At 44.1% G+C, this 18,866-nt stretch overlaps 1 protein-coding gene across 2 annotated transcripts in view; it reads right to left on the bottom strand.

Annotated features, from left to right (window-relative positions):
- The window catches only part of dpp10 (dipeptidyl peptidase like 10), a 102,314-nt gene that overhangs the window by 41,071 nt on the left and 42,377 nt on the right, over positions 1–18,866 (bottom strand). The window contains exons 1-3 of one of the 2 annotated variants that reach the window (XM_023950654.2): positions 15,795–16,397; positions 4,451–4,565; positions 1,452–1,547 (exon numbers count right to left, since the gene is read on the bottom strand). In XM_023950654.2, the coding sequence (XP_023806422.1) occupies positions 1,452–1,547; positions 4,451–4,565; positions 15,795–15,851 (268 nt within the window). In that variant the 5' untranslated portion in view covers positions 15,852–16,397. Of the gene's footprint in view, positions 1–1,451; positions 1,548–4,450; positions 4,566–15,794; positions 16,398–18,866 lie in introns of those variants that run through there. The other variant, XM_023950653.2, reaches the window with a different exon arrangement.

The raw sequence follows: 18,866 nt of genomic DNA, 5'->3' as shown, positions 1-18,866 counted from the left end.
CACCCATCCATCCATCCATCCACCCATTCATCCATCCACCCACCGATCCACCCCCCCATCCATCGACCCACCCATCCATCCATCCATCCACCCATTCATCCATCCACCCACCCATCCACCCCCCCATCCATCGACCCACCCACCCACCCATTTATTCACCCATTTATCCATCCACCCACCGATCCACCCCCCAATCCACCCATTCATCCACCCACCCATCCATCCATCCACCGCCACATTTATCCATCCATCCATCCACCCACCCACCCATCAATTTATCCACCCATTCATCCATCCACCCACCGATCCACCCCCCCATCCACCCACCCATTCATCCACCCAACCATCCATCCATTCATCCACCCACCGATCCACCCCCCCATCCACCCATTCCTTCATCCACCCAACCATCCATCCATCCACCCCCCCATCCACTCATCCATGTACCCATCCATCCATCCATCCACCCACCGATCCATCCACCCAACCTTCCATCCATTCATCCACCCACCAATCCCCCCCTCCATCCACCCATTCATCCACCCAACCATGCATCCATTCATCCATCCACCCCCCCATCCACCCATCCATCCATCCATCCACCCACCGATCCATCCACCCAACTTTCCATCCATTCATCCACCCACCAATCCCCCCCTCCATCCACCCATTCATCCATCCAAGCATGCATCCATTCATCCATCCACCCCACCATCCACCCATCCATCCATCCACCCACCCACCGATCCACCCCCATCCATCCATCCATCCATCCTTCCACCCCCCCATCCACCCATTCATCCATCCTTTAAACCAATTACTCTGACGTTAATGGCTCTCTCTCTGCACTGTGCTGATGCTCTTTCTGTCTCACCTGAAGTTAACTCAGGGAACCCAGCTGTATTGAAAAAATAGCAGATGAATGTCCCCCAGAAATAAAACATTGATGGACAGGCCTCCCTCGCCTCCTCTCCCTGCTGTCACAGACACACAGTCTATTAGCATCTCGTTACAGAGACGGGAAAATCACCAGGACGAGAGAGAGGGGGGGGGGGAGCAGCAATGCTGCAACCCTGAACTTTCTTTAAAACCTACACAGGAAAAGAGAAGAGTAAACGTCTGCAGAAGCTGATGCGATGTGAAGCCAGGACAGCCAGCCTGGAAACGTTTTAGTGAGTCCGTTACAGCAGGAACCTGCTAAAGAGGCTCCATGCTTTCAACTTAGGGTAGGACTGGAATTCACTTTGCATTCTACATTCTCAGATAAAAGTCTAACTGTTAAAAAATAAATGAAAACAATAACGCTCCAGCTATTACGATGGAATAAAATGCCTCTGGGTTTTTCTGATTAGAATCAATGGGTTATATCCATCATTAGACTCATGCCGCTACTTTTTACCAAGACTTAAATGCTTACAAATCAATAAATAGGAATGTTGTAGATTACTCACCATTGATCCATTTAGCCTCTGGATCATGAACTTTGAATTCAGGTCTGAACAGATCGTCCACAGTCAGTTTAGTGTCGCTTCCAGCCTGGTTGTCCACTGCAGAACAAATGACAAATGTTTCAATGCTTTGTTTCTAAGAGGAGTGCTGCTTCTCTTTCTTGTTTTATGGCAGGTGTAGGAAGGTAACCTTCTAAGGTGGAGTGTGGAACTGAAAAAGAAAAAACTTTCTAATTTCTCAGAAAAAGGCCTCTACCTCCAAAATCATCATTGTTTCTTTCATGTTTCAACTGACAATCAGTTGGTTAAACTGGACTTTATTTTTAATTTTTATTTTTTTTAACTTGTCCTGTCCAACAGCTGGGCAGACAGATGAGAGCTGAGGGCCTCTTGGGTTGGACATATTTTACTTTAACAAGAGGGGTTATTAATCTTCAGACAAACCAAAGGTATGACTGAATAAACCCCTTTTGGAATTGATGCCAAACTTTATTAAATTCAACCATGTTTGAAAATCTTTGGTGTTGGACCGGACAGAAAAGGAAAGGAGGGAACAAAAGAGAGGGATGTTAGAGAGAGGGATGTTAGAGGGGGGGGGGGGTAAAACCATGAAGCAGCATAAAGTAACAAGTTGCTGGATGTTTATCATTACGGTCAGGTTTGTCCACACACACACTCAAATGTTATAAACACACCTGTTGGCTGCAAAAACGTCCACATGTCAACATGTACACAATACCGATGGTGTTCACACGCACACTTATGCCTTCAAACCAACTAGTGTGAAATATTTCATTCAATCACGCAAAGTGTTTGTGAAAAGGTGAGCTAACACCTGTGCTCAGGTGAGTGTTTATGTTCCTCTAAAATGGATGGTGGAACGTGAAAAGAAGGGGGGGGGAGTGACCAGCCACCCCCACACCAAGACCCCTGGAGTTTGTTTTTAAAAGTCTGGTTTTTGGTTGCTCGTCTCCACGTGGATTTCACATGCACTTATGGGCATTGGGTGTGCATGTGTATCCAATGACTAAAATGTATCAGAAAGTGGGCGGAGCTTATACCAAAAAGACGTCACCACCCAGGTGGGGTGCATGTGTGGACGGACCTGTGACCAGACATATGTGGCAGAGTGGGAGTTGTGTTTGACCCCTCCCCTTGTACAGTGTGTGTCACCTGTATGTGGGTATAAACAGCCACATACATGTCTATCATGTGATGCTCGAATGACATGTTTGCAAACAAGCACCTTTAGATGAGGTGATCTCTTGTTTGACCCCTGGTCACCAAAGTTTGACCTTTGAATGATCACAACCTGGGGGCTCATTGTACAAACATGCTCCCACCTGTTACGAGAGCCTGCAGAGGCCTTATTTCAATGAAAAGTACAAAAACCACTAGTCAAGAAGAATTGGTGCTGATCTGTCGGTGAGGTGCTCCTAAATGCCCTTTCACAGTCACAGCAGCTTCTTCAGTCTGCTCTTCCATCTCCCTCATCGACACTTTTAAGACGACAGTCACGTATCCCAAAATGCCACCGGCCGGCGACCTACATGCATGTTTCTCATCAAATTAGCCAGGTGGCTGTGTGGGGGCACATATGTGTAGCAGCTGAACACATACACAATAGTCCTACATCACTTTGGGTCAACAATGTCCAAGTGTCCCGTAACAACATTACTTTTCCTTAAAAAGACTAAATCCCTGAAATCGGTCTGCATCAATCCTATCACAGATGCTACACTTACAAAAATTAGAAGACTAGAGGGCGGGGGGTCCGGAGTGACTTCTGTAATTACTCCTTTGATGTAATGACCCAGATTGTCCAGACTGCAAAATTTGCTGGAAGGACCTGTTATGATGTCATTTACTGAATTGGTTAAAAATATAATATTCCCCAAACAGACCTTTACAGTTAAGGGTTCTATTGACAGCACTAAAACACATCCAGTGTCTCAGGATACATCAGATATTGAGAGACAGCTGTTTGGGACCAAACTGGAGCCTTTTATTCACAAGTTCCACAATATTCTTGAAGTTGATCATGCATTTAACACAACACATTTGAAAGAACTGCAGGAAATGGAACAAAGTCTTGAGATTACAGATGAGAAATGGAAAGATGCTTGGAGAAATGTGAACACCTAATGTGTTTGTAGAGTCAAAGAGACGGAGTTCATGATTTGAACTTCATTTGATTATACAAGTGCAACTCAAAATACTGATATCAGTGTCTTCAACAGGTAATCATTGAAGGACAACCGCAATGTTTTACAGTACAATGTGTTTTTGTGTTAATGCAGCTGTTTGATCAAGTCGATTCTAGAACAATTTGGTTTGATGTTTAAACAATTAATAGTTGTAATTAATAATTCAAAGAATTATGAAAAGATATGACTAATGAAGATATTGTGAATGTCCCTGATCACTGCAGGACCTGGTGTGTGGGGTGCATTGTGGCAAATAATGTTTTTTTGTGTACTTGTGTTAGGGATAGTTGCGGTGTTCTATATGCTGAGAGTTATGTCGGTCTGGGTTGTTGCCGTTTACTGTTGTAGTTTTGTTTGTTCTCGTTATTTCCACCTCAGTTGCTCGTCACAGAAGTCAGATGACACTGGCCATAAACTGACGTTCTTAGGCGATTACGGTTTATGTCAGCTGTAGCAGAAGCTATCACCTTGATGCCTGTTGTACCTCATCTTGTATAATACTGCAAGTAATGTTTCAAAGTTGAGTGTCTGAAGTCTCTTAACATGTGGCTATGCTTATCCATAAAGGGCATTTCTCAAAGAGAGTTAATATAAAAAGGTAGTAGAAGAATCATCAAAATGATCTCATTTTAATAACATGGCTGAAAAAAACCCACTCAACTACTGTTTAGAAAAGTTGTGGAAAAAACAGCTGGAGAGTATTCAATAAATATTCTGAAGATTTCTTAGAGTCTCATTTATACTACTGTCAGGTCATCGCCTGCTCATTGACAAAGGCTCTTGTTCCAGTCTTACCTGGTGTCAGGAGGATGACGGACATTGTGATGAGGGAGCAAACCACCAGAATGACCAATAGGGCAATGGCAATCCCCTTCCAGTTTCTCTGAGGAGGACTCACTCCACCCAGATCCTGCACGGAGACAAAAAACAACACGGAGGCTAAAACCTTAGAGGGAGGTCAAAGCCGCCACCTAAAGCATCGCCTCAAGTTGATGGTTTATGTGACCTACAAAGGGCGAGACTACAGATGAAAGTAAAAGCATCTCTGTCTTTATACCTGCATATTGTACACTAGATGTATTCACAGTGCCGTTGTCCATATTCACTCAGCATGAAAGCCAAGGCTGTAATTCATCTGTGAAAACAGAATGTGCCCTCTTCTGCCTGGAACGAATCTCTCCAGCCCTCCTAATCCGACCCCCAAGGTGGGGCTGCTTCTCAGTCTTTGGCAGGAAACAGACAGCACCACCCAGCGTATGAGGCTTCATTTCAGAAATGGCTATGCAGAAACAGCTGTCCAGAGGCATTTGTGAAGCCTTTGTCTTAAACTCAATTTGTCAAAGGCTCATTTGGGAGCTTTGGGCGCATTTGCTGCCTCTAATAAGGTCAATTTAGTCCTTTTTACTTTCCCAACTTCAATTACCCACCACAGTCTGCACCCACCTTCTAGTACTGCACACCCTGACTGGCTGGCTGGGTGACAGCCAGGTGTTAAATAACTGACAATGTCTTCTCCAGACCTCATTATAGCCAATTGACAATAAACCATCTTGTTTTTTTATTTTATTTTGAGGATCTGCATTTGACTATGAAGGTGTCTGCTGAGACAAATTTCTTGGCTGCATTCAATAATTCAGTCCTGCCAAGATACATTATACCAGTTTATTTTTAGGACTTAGCCATTAATACCACAGATGGCTGACAGGTTCTTGAGAGCTGACTCTGCATTGTCCTCACACAAAATGCCATACTTCCTATTAAACACACAGATGCTCGTGTCAAACTTTCCCTCCCAAATCCAGGCCTTGAGGGACGGTGTCCTACATGTTTTCCCCCCATCCTGCCACTGAAGCTCCTTATTGGTCCACAGAGTTCAATAGGATGTTGGTCCACCTTCTGCAGCTTTTACAGCTTCAACTCTTCTAGAAAGGCTGTCCATGAGGTTGAGGAGGGTTTCTAGGAATTTTGGACCATTCTTCCAAAAGGTCATTGGTGAGGTCACACACCGATGTTGGTGGAGAAGGCCTGGATCCCAGTCTCTGCTCTAATTCATCCCAAAGGTGTTCAATGGAAATCCACTACTGTGTAGCATCATTCTGAAGTTAAACATCAACACGAGTTACTTTGAGTTTCCATTTTCCAGGTATGTTTTTGAGCATGAGTGGTAATAAGTTCTGAATATTATTTACTCACTTTAATAACCTATTTAAAAACATTTTTTTTCATTTGGATAACATTGTTAGCATAATGCAGGCATGTGCGCATGACCTAGCTTAGCCACCAGAACTTTCTGACCAGCTGTTAGACCTGCGCGTGAGGCTGCAGCCTTCTTTCCCTTGTGTAATGAAAATTACAATGTAAAAGAAATCTAGTGAAAGGAAGATTTCTGCTTTAAAAGGTGTTTTTTTAAGCTAAATCCCTTCATAAACATTATATGTCATGGTAAAGATGTCAGTGTTTACGCTGCCTCACAGCATCTGTGTAACTCTACTTTCATAGTAGTGGGTTTAAAGGTTGTTATCTGGACTTGTTTTTTAAAGTTGAAAACCTCTTATCCAAAAGGCTTAGTCAATTCTGAAATAGCTGGTAGAAGAGCTGGTATACATGTGCTCATGGGAGCAGAGTCAGACCTGAAACTGGATAGTGTTTGGGGTCGTTACGAGTCCTTTGTCCTCCGTTGGGGTTGGGGAGACACTAGCTACCCTCCCCAAACTGGTCATCTCTGCTGTCTGCTGTCAATGACCCAGGTGAAACCTGTGATCGTCCAACATGAGGTTGACCGCTCTACCTCTGCACCACGGAATGAAGAATTTGTTGCACACAAAGAACACAAAGAAGCTGTTTCTTGTGTCTTCTCATGTCTGGCTCTCATCTTTACTCCTGGCAGAACTGTAGCTGATCTCCCACATGCCGTCCATCTGAGCACGTTTTATTAGTGTTAACCGAAAAGGAGGGCCTAAGGTCTGGGATTCCCCGTTTACCTAGACTGTTTAGTTTAGCCACCTATCTACCTTCTGAACTGTATGACTTCATGTTCTTTATGATTTCATCTTTATTAGAACTCAGACTATTGTTGTAATAATGGGCTATATCAATAAAACCGAATTTGATTGAATTGAATAGAGTTTGTCTTGTTTAAGTCAACTTTCCTTCTGGACGGCTGACTAATTTTGAAAGGGACACACCTTGAGATGTGTGCTCGAGATTTGTGCACCTTTCACTGACCATCTATTCCTTCAAGACCAGCATCAGACGCCTCAGTTATTGAGCGGAATCAGACTGTAATTCTATCCGCTTCTTTCTCAAACAAGAACCATCACACTTAATTAAAGCAGTTAATTATGCAGTAGGTCAAGTTGACCGAAGAAACTGATGGGACAACAATAGACCCCAGGGAGGAAATAGTAATGGCTGCAGATCGGTTCATAAATCCAATCAGGATCTGACCGTGATGAAGGGTTAAATAATGAGCATTAACAGCTTGGTAACAGGCTTCCCTTTGGTGGTTACTACTGTTATTATTACTATTATCAATGTAGCAGACCATCGTCCCGTTCAGAGTAGAATGAATGGAATGGCATGAGTTCCAGGCAGACCCCCTGACCCTGGTTGAATAGTAGCGGTTTAGAAAAATCACTTTTTAATCATGTTTAAGAAAACAATAAGATGTCTCCCCTTCTGAGCGACCAAACTCAACAAGGCCGAGACTCACACCAACCCTGAAATCCTTGGTTAAGAGATGTTGCCATGGCAACTTTTAAAACCTTGATGCAGCTAAATATTCAACTTTTGCCTCTAATGATGGAAGCAGATGCTCTTGGAGGACACCTCCCTAAGCCGCACTTTGACATTAAGGATGAATTTAATTTCAGCAAATCTCTTCAGAAAACATTCAATTCAATTTCAAACGTGGTCTGAGTGGGTCCGAACCCCCTTCAGCCAAATACAAGAATTTCAATGATGAAAATTAGGAATGGAGCCACTATCAGTCATCCCTTCTACACAGATTACATTTAACTGCATGCTAAGAGCACAGTAAGATGTGCACATTCCCAGTTGCGGTTTCTCCTATGGGCAATGTGGGCGGTCGCCCAGGGCGCAATCTTGTAGGGGGAGCACAAGCACCCAAAAAAATAATTTCACTCATCTCAACTCTGGATGTTTGACAGACCGATAAGTGTATTCAAGGAAATATGGAAAATAGACAAAAGATCAAAGTAAGCATCAGCATCCAGCTTAGAAAGAAGAGGACGTCACATTGCTTCTCACCGTTTTGCTGATAATCTATGTCATAAACACTTATCAGCGTACCTTCACACCTGACATCTCCTCCTCACTCCAGCTGCTAACATCCTCTGAGTTAAAACACACATGGCACGTCTTCTTGCCAGTAGCACGTCTGTTTTTCTCTTGTTGTTTTGACCCGCCCTTGTAGTTCCTGGCCAATGACTGAAGAGATCTCCAGTCATGTGGTTTTATTTACCAACTTTGGTCCGTAACAGAATGGGCCGCTTGATGCCAGTCTGACTACAAACCACATTCAAGGTTCAGAACAAAGGATTTTCTATTCTGAATACACAATAAGAAATCAATCAATTTAACAGCTAAACCAATGACAGTTCCTCACAACAGGGGATAATCTGTTCACATGAAAACAAGGTTGTTTGTGTCAAATTTGAGTTTTGAGTTTATTTACTCACCTGCATTTAAATTTGAAATAGAAGAAAGGTGCTTGTTAATGGAAATCATGAATAATCACTCAGTGCCTACTAAAGCAACAGAAATCAAATGACGAAATATTGGTCTACTTTTTTTTTCTCTACAAATAAACATTATTTCTGATAACGTATAGAGACGCTAAATGAACTTAAATAACAATATCTCTTAAGGAAGACCTTAAAAACACAGTTAAGACCGGGATTTCTTTATGAGGCAAACTCTCATCCATACAAATTCATACAAACTGCACATTGTTTAAGCCAGATCTCCACAACACTGGGACCCACCATGAAAGTTTAGTTTGCAAAGGTTGACACTATGTTTCAGCAGAACAACTACTACAACTAGAAGGAGCTGCCTTTCCAGAAGAAACTGCAGTGTTGAATGCTGTATTACTGAATAAAAATGAAACTTAAAGGGTAATAACTGGCAGAAAGAAAGAAATGATCAAAGTTGACCATAAATAAAGTGAAAACAGCACAATAACAAAAATAGATATGTTTGTGAAAAGCCTGATATCGAACCAGCGAGCTACTGAACCAAGGATTCCCCATGTTTTTCAATGGAGAGAAATCCTGGAATATCTGGAAAAGTTCAAGGATTTGAAGGACCAAAAGTCACAGCTGGAAAAAGCTGAAAGAGCTGAACATTTGGATAGTTGAATGGTTAAAATAGATGAACAATTGTAGAAGGAATTAAGCTGCAAAAAATGGAGGAAGATGCTAGAATAAAGAAAGAGAAACAGGAAAACAATGGTTGAAGGATTTATAGCATTCAACCATTTACTGCAGGTGCAGCACCAGACATGTTTCCTCAATGTGGTGTAACCCTTGTTCTTTCCTAGGCACTTTGCCATTGGGAGTTGGGTCATCTAGACCCACTAGACAGTGCTCTGAACCTTTTTTCTTCAATGATTTGTGATCTTCACTGGTGTCCATGGATTACATGAAATCTTTCCACCTTTATCCACCTTTGTCATGGTAGGGAGAACATGTCAATGGAAGGGGGGGGGGGGGGGTCATAGGATAGCACAAGGGTTAAAGAAAGCAGCAAAAACGCATAAAATAAAATGTATACAATTATTGAAATATTTCATGAAACACAAACTGTGCTCTGCTGAAAAACTGAAACTGTTTATTTCTGTTCTATGAAATTCCTGTTTTCCCACATTAATCCTCATTTGGTAGAAAGTAGAACGAAGAGACACATTTAGGCCAGAGTATGATAAGACTGGATCCTGAAATGATGGGACAGCCCTTAATTAAGGTTTGGCTGTCAGACAAAACCTTGACACAGCATGCTTAAAATAATACAAGCCGAAAAAGCTTCAAAGATACGCCACACAGAGGAATTGAGCCAAAAAAAACTAAGATTAGGCATTACAAATTGTTTTAATCATAGCTGTAGAAACTATACGGGAGGGAGGTATCAGAAAACGAACATGACAACGCCTTTGTGTTTGAAAGGCATCCAAAATGAGGGCTTTTGCTCCGGAAGTCTCTGCAGTGATGGGAGTTAAGAGCAATAAGCAGCCAGATCAGTCAGATCCAAGAACCAAATGCTCAAAGACAAAAATCTGTCCTTCCATTCACCAAACAGGAGGTTTCCATTTATGTTACAATGAACATTTTTTTGTGATAAAAAAAAAAAGTTGTCTTGTCCAGCAGAAAACCAATAACCCTTCTTTCACTTTCGGCTTCTCCCATCAGGGGTCGCCACAGCGAAACAACCCTCCCTCGAGGATGAGTCGCATGGTTAACTTGGCAATGTTTTTACGCCGGATGCCCTTCCTGACGCAACCCTCTCAATCCAAACGGGCTTGGGACCGGCACAGCAGCAGAGAAGGGAATAGGGAGCAGCCCGGAGTCGAACCCTGGTTACACGGACGGAAGGCGCCGCAAACCAGCACGAGCTAAACCGGCCCCCAGAAAACCAGTAACCCTTACAAAAGAAAAATCTGCTAAAGAAATATTCTTCACTGTATCAGCAACTTACTCATCACACAAGTAAGTGCACAAGTGGATCCCACCCAGCATCTATCAGAAGGACTCAGACACCCGAGTGACACTGGGGAGGCAGTTTTCTGTCCGCCACGCCCCTGTCCGCCCACCGGAAGGGGATCGGGCGCTGGGCACTCGGCTCTTTGCTACTGAGGAAATCCTGGCTGCTTTCTTTTCTTAATTCCTCCGTAATATGCTTAGATCCAACGGGTCATCTGGTCTGATCTGAGGTCGAACACACACACAAATATCATATTCATTCTCCATAAGCCATAAAAAGATTGGTGGTCCTTCCAGAAAACGTGGAAATAGTGTGAATCCTAAAGCTACCATTAACTGAATAGACTGCAACAGGGGTGTCGAACTCACAGAGGGCCAAATTTAAGCAGTGAAGTAAAGTCATGGGACCAACTGTGGGGCAAACCCACTCACAACATTAAACATCACACCTTCACATCACTTTGACACTCTTTTACCTCCACAACACTCCTCACAAACTCCTCCTTTTAGGCAACTCCTCCATTTCTCCTCCCATCTCTACCCTGATAGAACAACACAAACCCTGCTAGCCTTGCTAACTTTCCACCTGCTCTCCTGGCATTCAGCATGTTTACCTTCCTCCTCTGCATCATGTCAACTAACTCTTCACCTTTTCCTGTCATAGTTCCAACATTCAGAGTCCCTACTCTCAGTCCAACATTCATGACTTTCCTCTTCTCTCTCTCCCTCCTCTCCTTCTTCAACCAACAGTAGTCCAATTTCCACCGCCACCCTGAACAGCACAGATGGCGGTCGTTGTTAACCCAGGCGTTGACCAATCTGGTATGGATATCATAGGTCTCATTTGCATATTTGGTTTGGCAAAGATTTGATGTCGGATGCCCATCCTGAGACAACCCTCTGTATTTATGCGGCACAATGAGACCCTGGCTTGGGCCCCCTCAAGGTTACATTAACATTCACACCTTGGACAATTTAGAGAAACCAATGAACCTATGAAGCATGTTTTTGCACCGTGACCCGGAGCGCCCGGAGAAAACCCACTCATGCACAAGGAGGACATGCAAACTCCACAGAAGGTCCCAGCTGGGATTCGAACGGGGCCTTCATGGTGAGAGGCGAGAGTACCAACCACTGTGCCACCCTGCAGCCCTCAGTTAGCAAACTGAACGTTTGTTTGCTTGTTTTTCTTCATCTGCAGCTGCTTGATGAAGAGTGCAATGACGGCCCAAGAAGGGCTGTTGGTTCCCCGCACCTCCAGCACTTTTAAAGGTATGTTTCTGAAGAAGAGGTCAAGCAAAGAAACATCTGTGCCGAGTCCTGCGCTCACTACAAAGCTGAGACGTGGATTTCAGGATGAATATTTTACACTACTGCATCTGAGCTTTCATAATCACACACACGCAATAATTCACTCGTTCCCCTTTTCTAAATGCAGCCGACTGTGGCCTGACAGCAGCTGCTTTCCTCATCGGTGTGACAACTGATGAGTCAAACCGTGTGATAGTCTTTTCCAGGGCAGAACATGTGTCATCCTCAGCTGATCCAGAGCAAGGCTTCTGACACATGTAGGCCACCCCCCAAGATGAAGAAATGTATTTGAGGAGCTGAGGCTTTTCCAGGAATGACCTACTCAATGACCTCCAGGAAATCTTATGTGAACAAATACAAGCAAAGTCTGAATTCAGAGCAGAAGTTACTAAATTAACTTGTCTGTTCAGATATGATCAATGATCACATGACAGCTGAACAAAAACCACATTTCCACTAGAAAATGAAAAAAGTCCCATCTAAAACATGTCAGGTCATCTGCTTCATGTTTCATTTATTTTGTCCTCAATTTTCTACTTTAGTCATCGATAAACCGGTGGACATCATGTCCCTTTTTCTACCATTAGTGTTTAACCTGAAAGAACAAGATTATTGTATATGAAATATGGATCCATAAAGATTAGAATGGTTGGAATTGGGCAAAGTAAAAACACAAAGAAACAAACAGGCTGATTAATAAAAATAAATCCTAATTTATTTCGATTTGAGCTTCACTGTGGGAAAAGTCTGGATGGTCTTGTTTTCAGACTTTTTTCAGTCCTTCTGATATTTAGCTGAAATGCTTCCTGTTTGTTCAACAAACAGACAAACCAAGTCTTGACTTTCATCCATCAGAACTCTTAGAGATGGTTGGCGCTGTTTTTCCTCGGCTGCGTTCCACAGCCTCACACGTCCTATTGTCATATTAAGGGATTTCGGCTGTTGGACCAGTCCAGCTTGAAACCAGCAGCTTGTTTCACTTGGATGGATGTCCCACTGGTGGAGTTTATCTAGAGATCATCTTTTATTTAGTCATCTCTTTTTGCTCTTGTCACACTTAAGCATCAACTGTTTTTGAAGGTCTCTGCATTGATAGACATCTGCAGACATGCTCAATGATGCAGAGGTCAAACACAACACAAACACACAATACTAGGAGAGCTGGCAGATGGTTTCATTGCAAATCTGCTGCTTGCAGCAACACTTTCTAAAGGAACCTGCATGAGGACTATCAGGACATCAGCAGTCACATCCCTTTAGATCCGTCCAAGCGTCCGACCCAAAGAAAGGAGTTGTTGGCAGTTTTTCAAAGATGAAAAGAGCATCAGAGTCGTGTCACGCACCTTTTTTACTGCACAAATTGTTAAAAATGTTTTTAAAGAGGCTGGAAAATAGTTTGAGGTGTCCTCACCGTCACACCCTGGTTTTGTCCTCACTTATAGTTGGTGATTAAGTCATTTTAGGAACTTTTTAAATTCATAATCATCTGTGTTCGGCTGAGTTCTCACCTGTCTGTTCTGAAGCAGCAGCAGCTGCTTTCCAGCCTGCTGAGAATGTCCTGCACATTCTCCTCATTATTCTGAAGCTGTTTTGTGCCACAGAATCAGAACACGGGAAGGTGCAGCTCTAACTGCAGCATTTCTGCTCCCACTTAGTTCCCTAAAAACTTAAACCAGGACAGCAGCTCCTTTAATGCTGTCAGGAACTGGTGGTGCAGGAGCCAAAATGCAGAAGACCAGGCCTGGTGGCAGAAACTAAAACATTTAACAATAAACTGAAACATGACAAAGATGACAGAGAGAAAAAGGTGTCAAAGCAGAGCAGATGACCTGACCAGGATGAAGTGAAAACCAGACACTTAAATACACTAAATTCACAGAAATGAAGACAGCTGTGGATCAGGATAAACCTGGAACTGGTTTGACCGACAAAAAGGGTCTTTTCAAAACAGAACATGACCAAAACCAACCAGAGTTCACTATCCTTAAAGACGTGTCCAAAGTAGATGCTGGTAAGCTGATGCTCTGCACTTCTGCTGAGGGCGAATCTCCAGCGAGCCAACAGAACGGCTTCAGATTGGTGTCCAGTGAGTTTCAAGAGATTTCTTTCAGGGCTGTGGTGTATACGTTCTCACTGCCAAAAGACTTTTAGCACCACCTAAGGGCCGTGTCACACTGCTGCTACGTACAACTAGCGCGCATTGCACCGATGAAAATAGGTCATATGTGAATATATGTAGAAAAACTGAGAAAAGTTGTGGTGTTTATGTGAGATATTGACAGATGTATCACCAATGAACCAAGTTAGAAACCAAGAAAAAGTACGGATAGTCCTTGAAAAAGAACGTGCAAATCCAGGCTCCATGAAATGTCTTCACTTTGAAATTCAGAGCACTGGACAGAAATCACATGAAATCAGCACCATGGACAGCGCCCACCCCGAAATGCTTTCCCATGATCCCACCCGCTCCAAGTCAGCTGCTAGGCGCGAGAAGAGGGAGTCCGCTGGGGGGGGGTCCCCGGTGCGAGCCACACCTGGGGAGATCCACAAAGGGGCCAGTTGGCATCCAGAGTCCAATCTGAGCCCCCCGCGAGAGACCCGCTCGTCCGAGCAGGGGGAGCAGGAGACTCCCACTCGGTACAGACTGCTGGAGGGAGGAAAGATTGGCCAATTGTGCATGAACCGTGTGGGATTGTTGTGCTGTTTATATACAATTCATTTGTGCGTCAATTACGAAGGCTCAAACCTTTCCTCTCAGGGCTTCTAGTTCACAAGAAATAGTTTTTTCTTGAAAAATAAGACATGTGATTTAAAAATAACAGCTTCAGAAGAATCCAAAACTTCCCGGTGGAGTCACACATGACATGACGCACGTGATGTTCAAGAAGATGTGCAGACAAAATCACTATCTATTACAAAATAGATTTGTTCATGTTTTCATTTAATCTCATTTTAATTCAATTCAATTTTATTTATATAGCCCAAATTCCCAACCACAGTCGTCTCGATGGGCTTCGTATTATTGAAAAAGTTAAACATAAAATCAAAAGGATCATGAATACATGGAATTCAATAGGAAAACACTAAACTGAACGAACAACCTCTCTGCTCCGCTCCATTCTGATCATCACCGTCAGACAAACAGATCCATGAACGTCTCTGTTTTCCTGGTGAAATGTAGCTTCGATATTGCTGCCATTTTTGTTGCAACGCTAATGTTGACGGTGTGAGGGGCTGTAAGCCAGCAGGAGAGAGGGTAGACAAAGAGACAATGGTTAATTAGCAGGCTTACTTCCACCCTAACCGCCCCACCCACGAGTCCTGCAGAAAATATGTCCTAGGAAACGTTTCTGGCTGAAACGACATAAAGCCGCTGGGAACGCTTTGAAAACTGATCAACAGATGATTGGAGCTGGACTTTAAAGTGTTTCCAGCTTTGCAGCTTCCCTCAGCATTTTTAATACAACTTTGATGAGGAGTAAACTGGTTCAGGTTCTTCCAAAGAACAAGACTGACATGCTAAACCGACCAAAATCAGAACATGGACAAGGATAAAAAACTAGATCAGAGGTGATGTCACACTGCCAGACCACAGGTCTGAGCCTCAAAGAAACTGGGACTCCATCATGTGAAGCCCTGCAGTCTCTAGAGTTCTCATAAGTCCAGACAAAAGCATCCTAGTGAAAGACTCAGATGTTCAGCTGATCCCATGGAGCCTTGATGCTTCAGGCTGACTATGAGAAGCAGGTTTGGATTTCTTACTGTTGCATAACTGAAAGCATCAATCAGGGAAGCAGAATACTTGGTCTGACTCAGAGTCCAGCATCTCCAAACTGGTGAGCAGAAGGACCAACATGATGGACGGATTCCCTCAGGAGAGACAGACGCTGGAGGAGCCAACCGGTCAGATGTGAAGCTTTTCCCGGGCTGCTCTGTCTGTCTGAACGGGCCGCTAAACCACCGCGTCTCGCCCCCCAGCTGACACCTACAGCCTCCTCATCCTCGGTGCCGATGAAGATGAGGAGGGACAGCTTGATGAAGGCGGCTGCAGCGGCCGGCCCGCTGCGCGCCCGTGGCCGCCGCGGCGGCTCTTCCTCCGCAGTACCCACCTCCTCCTGCGGCGCCGGGTTCGGCCGCTGCTTCGGCGGCTCCTTGGTGGCGGTCATCGTCCGGTTACCGGCGCAGAAACGCCAACAGATCCACGTCCCTTTTTCACGAGCGGGGTCAGAAAACAGCTCGAAAGCGTCACGACTGAATGTCTGCGGGGGGTTCGGTCAGCGTGCGCACGCCGCGCGTTCACATCACAGCCGCGGGAAAAACGTCCAGGTGCTTCGGACGTGGAGCAGAGATGCTGTCATCCTGGATCCGCGTCCTCCTGCTGCTGCTGCTGCTGCGAGGAGCGGGGGGGAGGAGGGGGGTCCTGAAGGGGTGGGGGCTATTTTTGCGGGAGCCCCGGTATAAAATGGGAAGAAGACGTCCCAGCAGCATGCGTGTCTCCAGCTCAGAAAGGTGCCACCCCCCACCACCGCACACACCGCGCGCGCGCGCGAGCCTCCATCCTCGTTCCGGTGCGCCACCGGTGGCCCGGAGCTCCGGCTGAATGCAGTAAAGGCGGGAGGAGGCTCGGCCGCAGACCTGCGGGGGGATCAGTGTCTGGAGCAGACAAGTGACACCAGGAAGCCAACAGATCTACAGCTGCGATCCAGGAATCCGTTAGTCCCACATCCAACCGGATCTGTCCGAGGAAGAACCGATTTACTAAAAATAATCCTTTTAAATTTAGACAAACTGATCAGAATTAGGATTGAGACATGGTAGGTCTATTTTACTACAATGAAAAACGACCAAGTGCATCAGCGGACAACACACACGTGATGTCATGAACACGGATCCGTCCATCATTCCAGTCCAATGTGTGGACAGACTTTGAATAAAGTCATGTGACCATCCAGGGTCTAGAATGTTCTAAGAATGTTCCTTCTTAGCTTCCTGCTAATTCTCAGCCCTTCACATCAAACATCTGTACCTTTCTGATTCTGCAGCCTGTTGAAGGTCTGCAGAGGTTTTCTCACATCACCGTCTCTCCTGACACTTGAAGAATGAAGGTGATGGTTAAAGACTCACTCCCCAAAGAGGTTTTTGCTGTTTTTAACATGTTTTTGTAGCATTTTTCTCTTCCTGATAAACATTTAGAGCAGAATTTCAAATTAAGAGGATTTCTTTATTCCATCCTGATGAATCAGGAGCAGACAAAAAAATGCAGTTTCGAAAAAGCTCACGGTTGTAATGGGCGGAGCCACAGTCTCTGCTCTGCTCCATTCTGATCATCCACCGTCAGACAAATGGATCCCTGAATGTCTTTGTTTTCCTGGTCTGATCTGCAATCTGGATCTAAACTGGACGCCTGGAAGGCTACAATATTTCTCGCTTTTTTATTGCACGGTTAATGTTAGGTTGGGGTTGTGAGGGGCTGTAAGCTGGTAGGAGAGTTTAAACAAATGATGGGATGTCAGCAGAGGCCAACGGACCAACTCAGAGGTTCATTTCTAATGAACTCCTGCAACTCTCCAGAAACTATGTCCTAGAAAACAGCAAAGCTTTTTGATTTAACCTAAAAATGGACCCGGATGTGGGCGGGGCAAAGACCTCGCGCTTCATTCCAGCTCCTTGTCTCACTCGGTCGCTCACAGTCCCAGCAGAGCTCAGGCCCTGTTTGGAGATTTTGTCTGCTGTCATTTCTACTCATTCTTGTCCTCCATCCATCGCTTTCTTTGTTCTGCTTTGGAGTAAACCAAGAAACGAGTTTACTAGCAGCGGCAGCAGACAGCGACTCGTCTGGCGGTACTTGAATCCCTCTGCTCAGCCCATCTAGTCTGTCTAGTGTCACAAGCACAGCCCCTGCTGTCCCAGTGGCTTCCAGCCCTGCGGGGGCCGCTTGCAGATGATGTAGATCTAGGCTTGAACACTTTAGCAGCGTCACAGCCCACAGCGCTGGTTTTCCCCAAGCGTTCCTTTGGTAAAAACGCACAGTCAGTCGGCCCAGGCCGTGCAGGACCATGGCTGGAATATTCAGCAAAGCTAACAATTGCTTTTGTTTCCCCACAGGACAGAGATTTGATTTTCAAAAAACGAGGATTTAATTATTAAAAAACTGCACTGGAAATAGACAAGGGACTCAAAGCAGGCATCAAGTCAATACCTCATAAAAAATGCTAAAACCTGGTCTGATATGAACCATTCTAGTGGAAAAAAAGAATTATACAGAAACAGATGGAGAAGTAGTTCAGTTCCTTGCAGGAACCTTCTTTTCTGGATGTTAAGTCCTCTGCAGAAAATGGCGGGAAGTGAAAGTGTCAAACTTTCCAACGAGATTCTTGTCCCAAGAATAATGTTGGAAACAGAGTTGAAAAAGACTGATGCTGACGACAGCGTAGTTTGTAGACCTCTCCACTGTTTGCATCTACATGGATATAAGAAGGCCTTTCCTCAGAATGTCTGTGACCTCCACTGTGATTGGTGGATCATCTTCTTTCTCTTCTCTGTCTCCAGTTCTTAGCCCGTTCTGCTGCACTGTGCTACATGACAGGAAACAAAACGTAATTATTTTAGCTCACTAGAAGGACACGACGAGAAGCCTGGACATGGACTCGTTTGGAGTTTTGCAGAAGAAAACAGACGATTAAAGCTGGAATGACTGATGGAAGCCATGCTGAGTGTTCAGAACTAAATAAACTAAACGGATAAAAAAGAAACATAAGAAATAAAAGACACAAAAACTCAAAAGGATAAATAGCTAAACAGATAGACAAACTTTAAAATAAGTTAAAAAGTGACAAAAATACATAAAAATAAAGGAAAAAGACAAAAAACTAAACCAAAAATAAACTAAAAAAATAAAAGTGACAATGTATGTAAATAAATAAATAAGATCAATAAATGTTAAAAAAGGAAGACAGAACAGAGATGGATAAACAGACAGACCACCTTAAAATAAATAAATAAAAGTAACCATCAATCACTCCCTCCCTCCCTCACAAATAAATATATTAAAAAAAATAGAAGATCAACAGGGCATTAGCCAGTGTCACATGTGCCTGTCCCAAGCCCGGGTAAATGCAGAGGGTGCAGTCAGGAAGGGCATCCTACAGAAAACCTTGAAGAAAAGGAGACGATAGTTACAG

The sequence above is a fragment of the Oryzias latipes genome, chromosome 21 (genome assembly GCF_053564925.1).
Source record: "Oryzias latipes strain Hd-rR chromosome 21, Olatipes_Hd-rR_3.1".
NCBI lineage: Eukaryota > Metazoa > Chordata > Actinopteri > Beloniformes > Adrianichthyidae > Oryzias > Oryzias latipes.
This window is presented reverse-complemented; position numbering and strand designations above follow the sequence as displayed.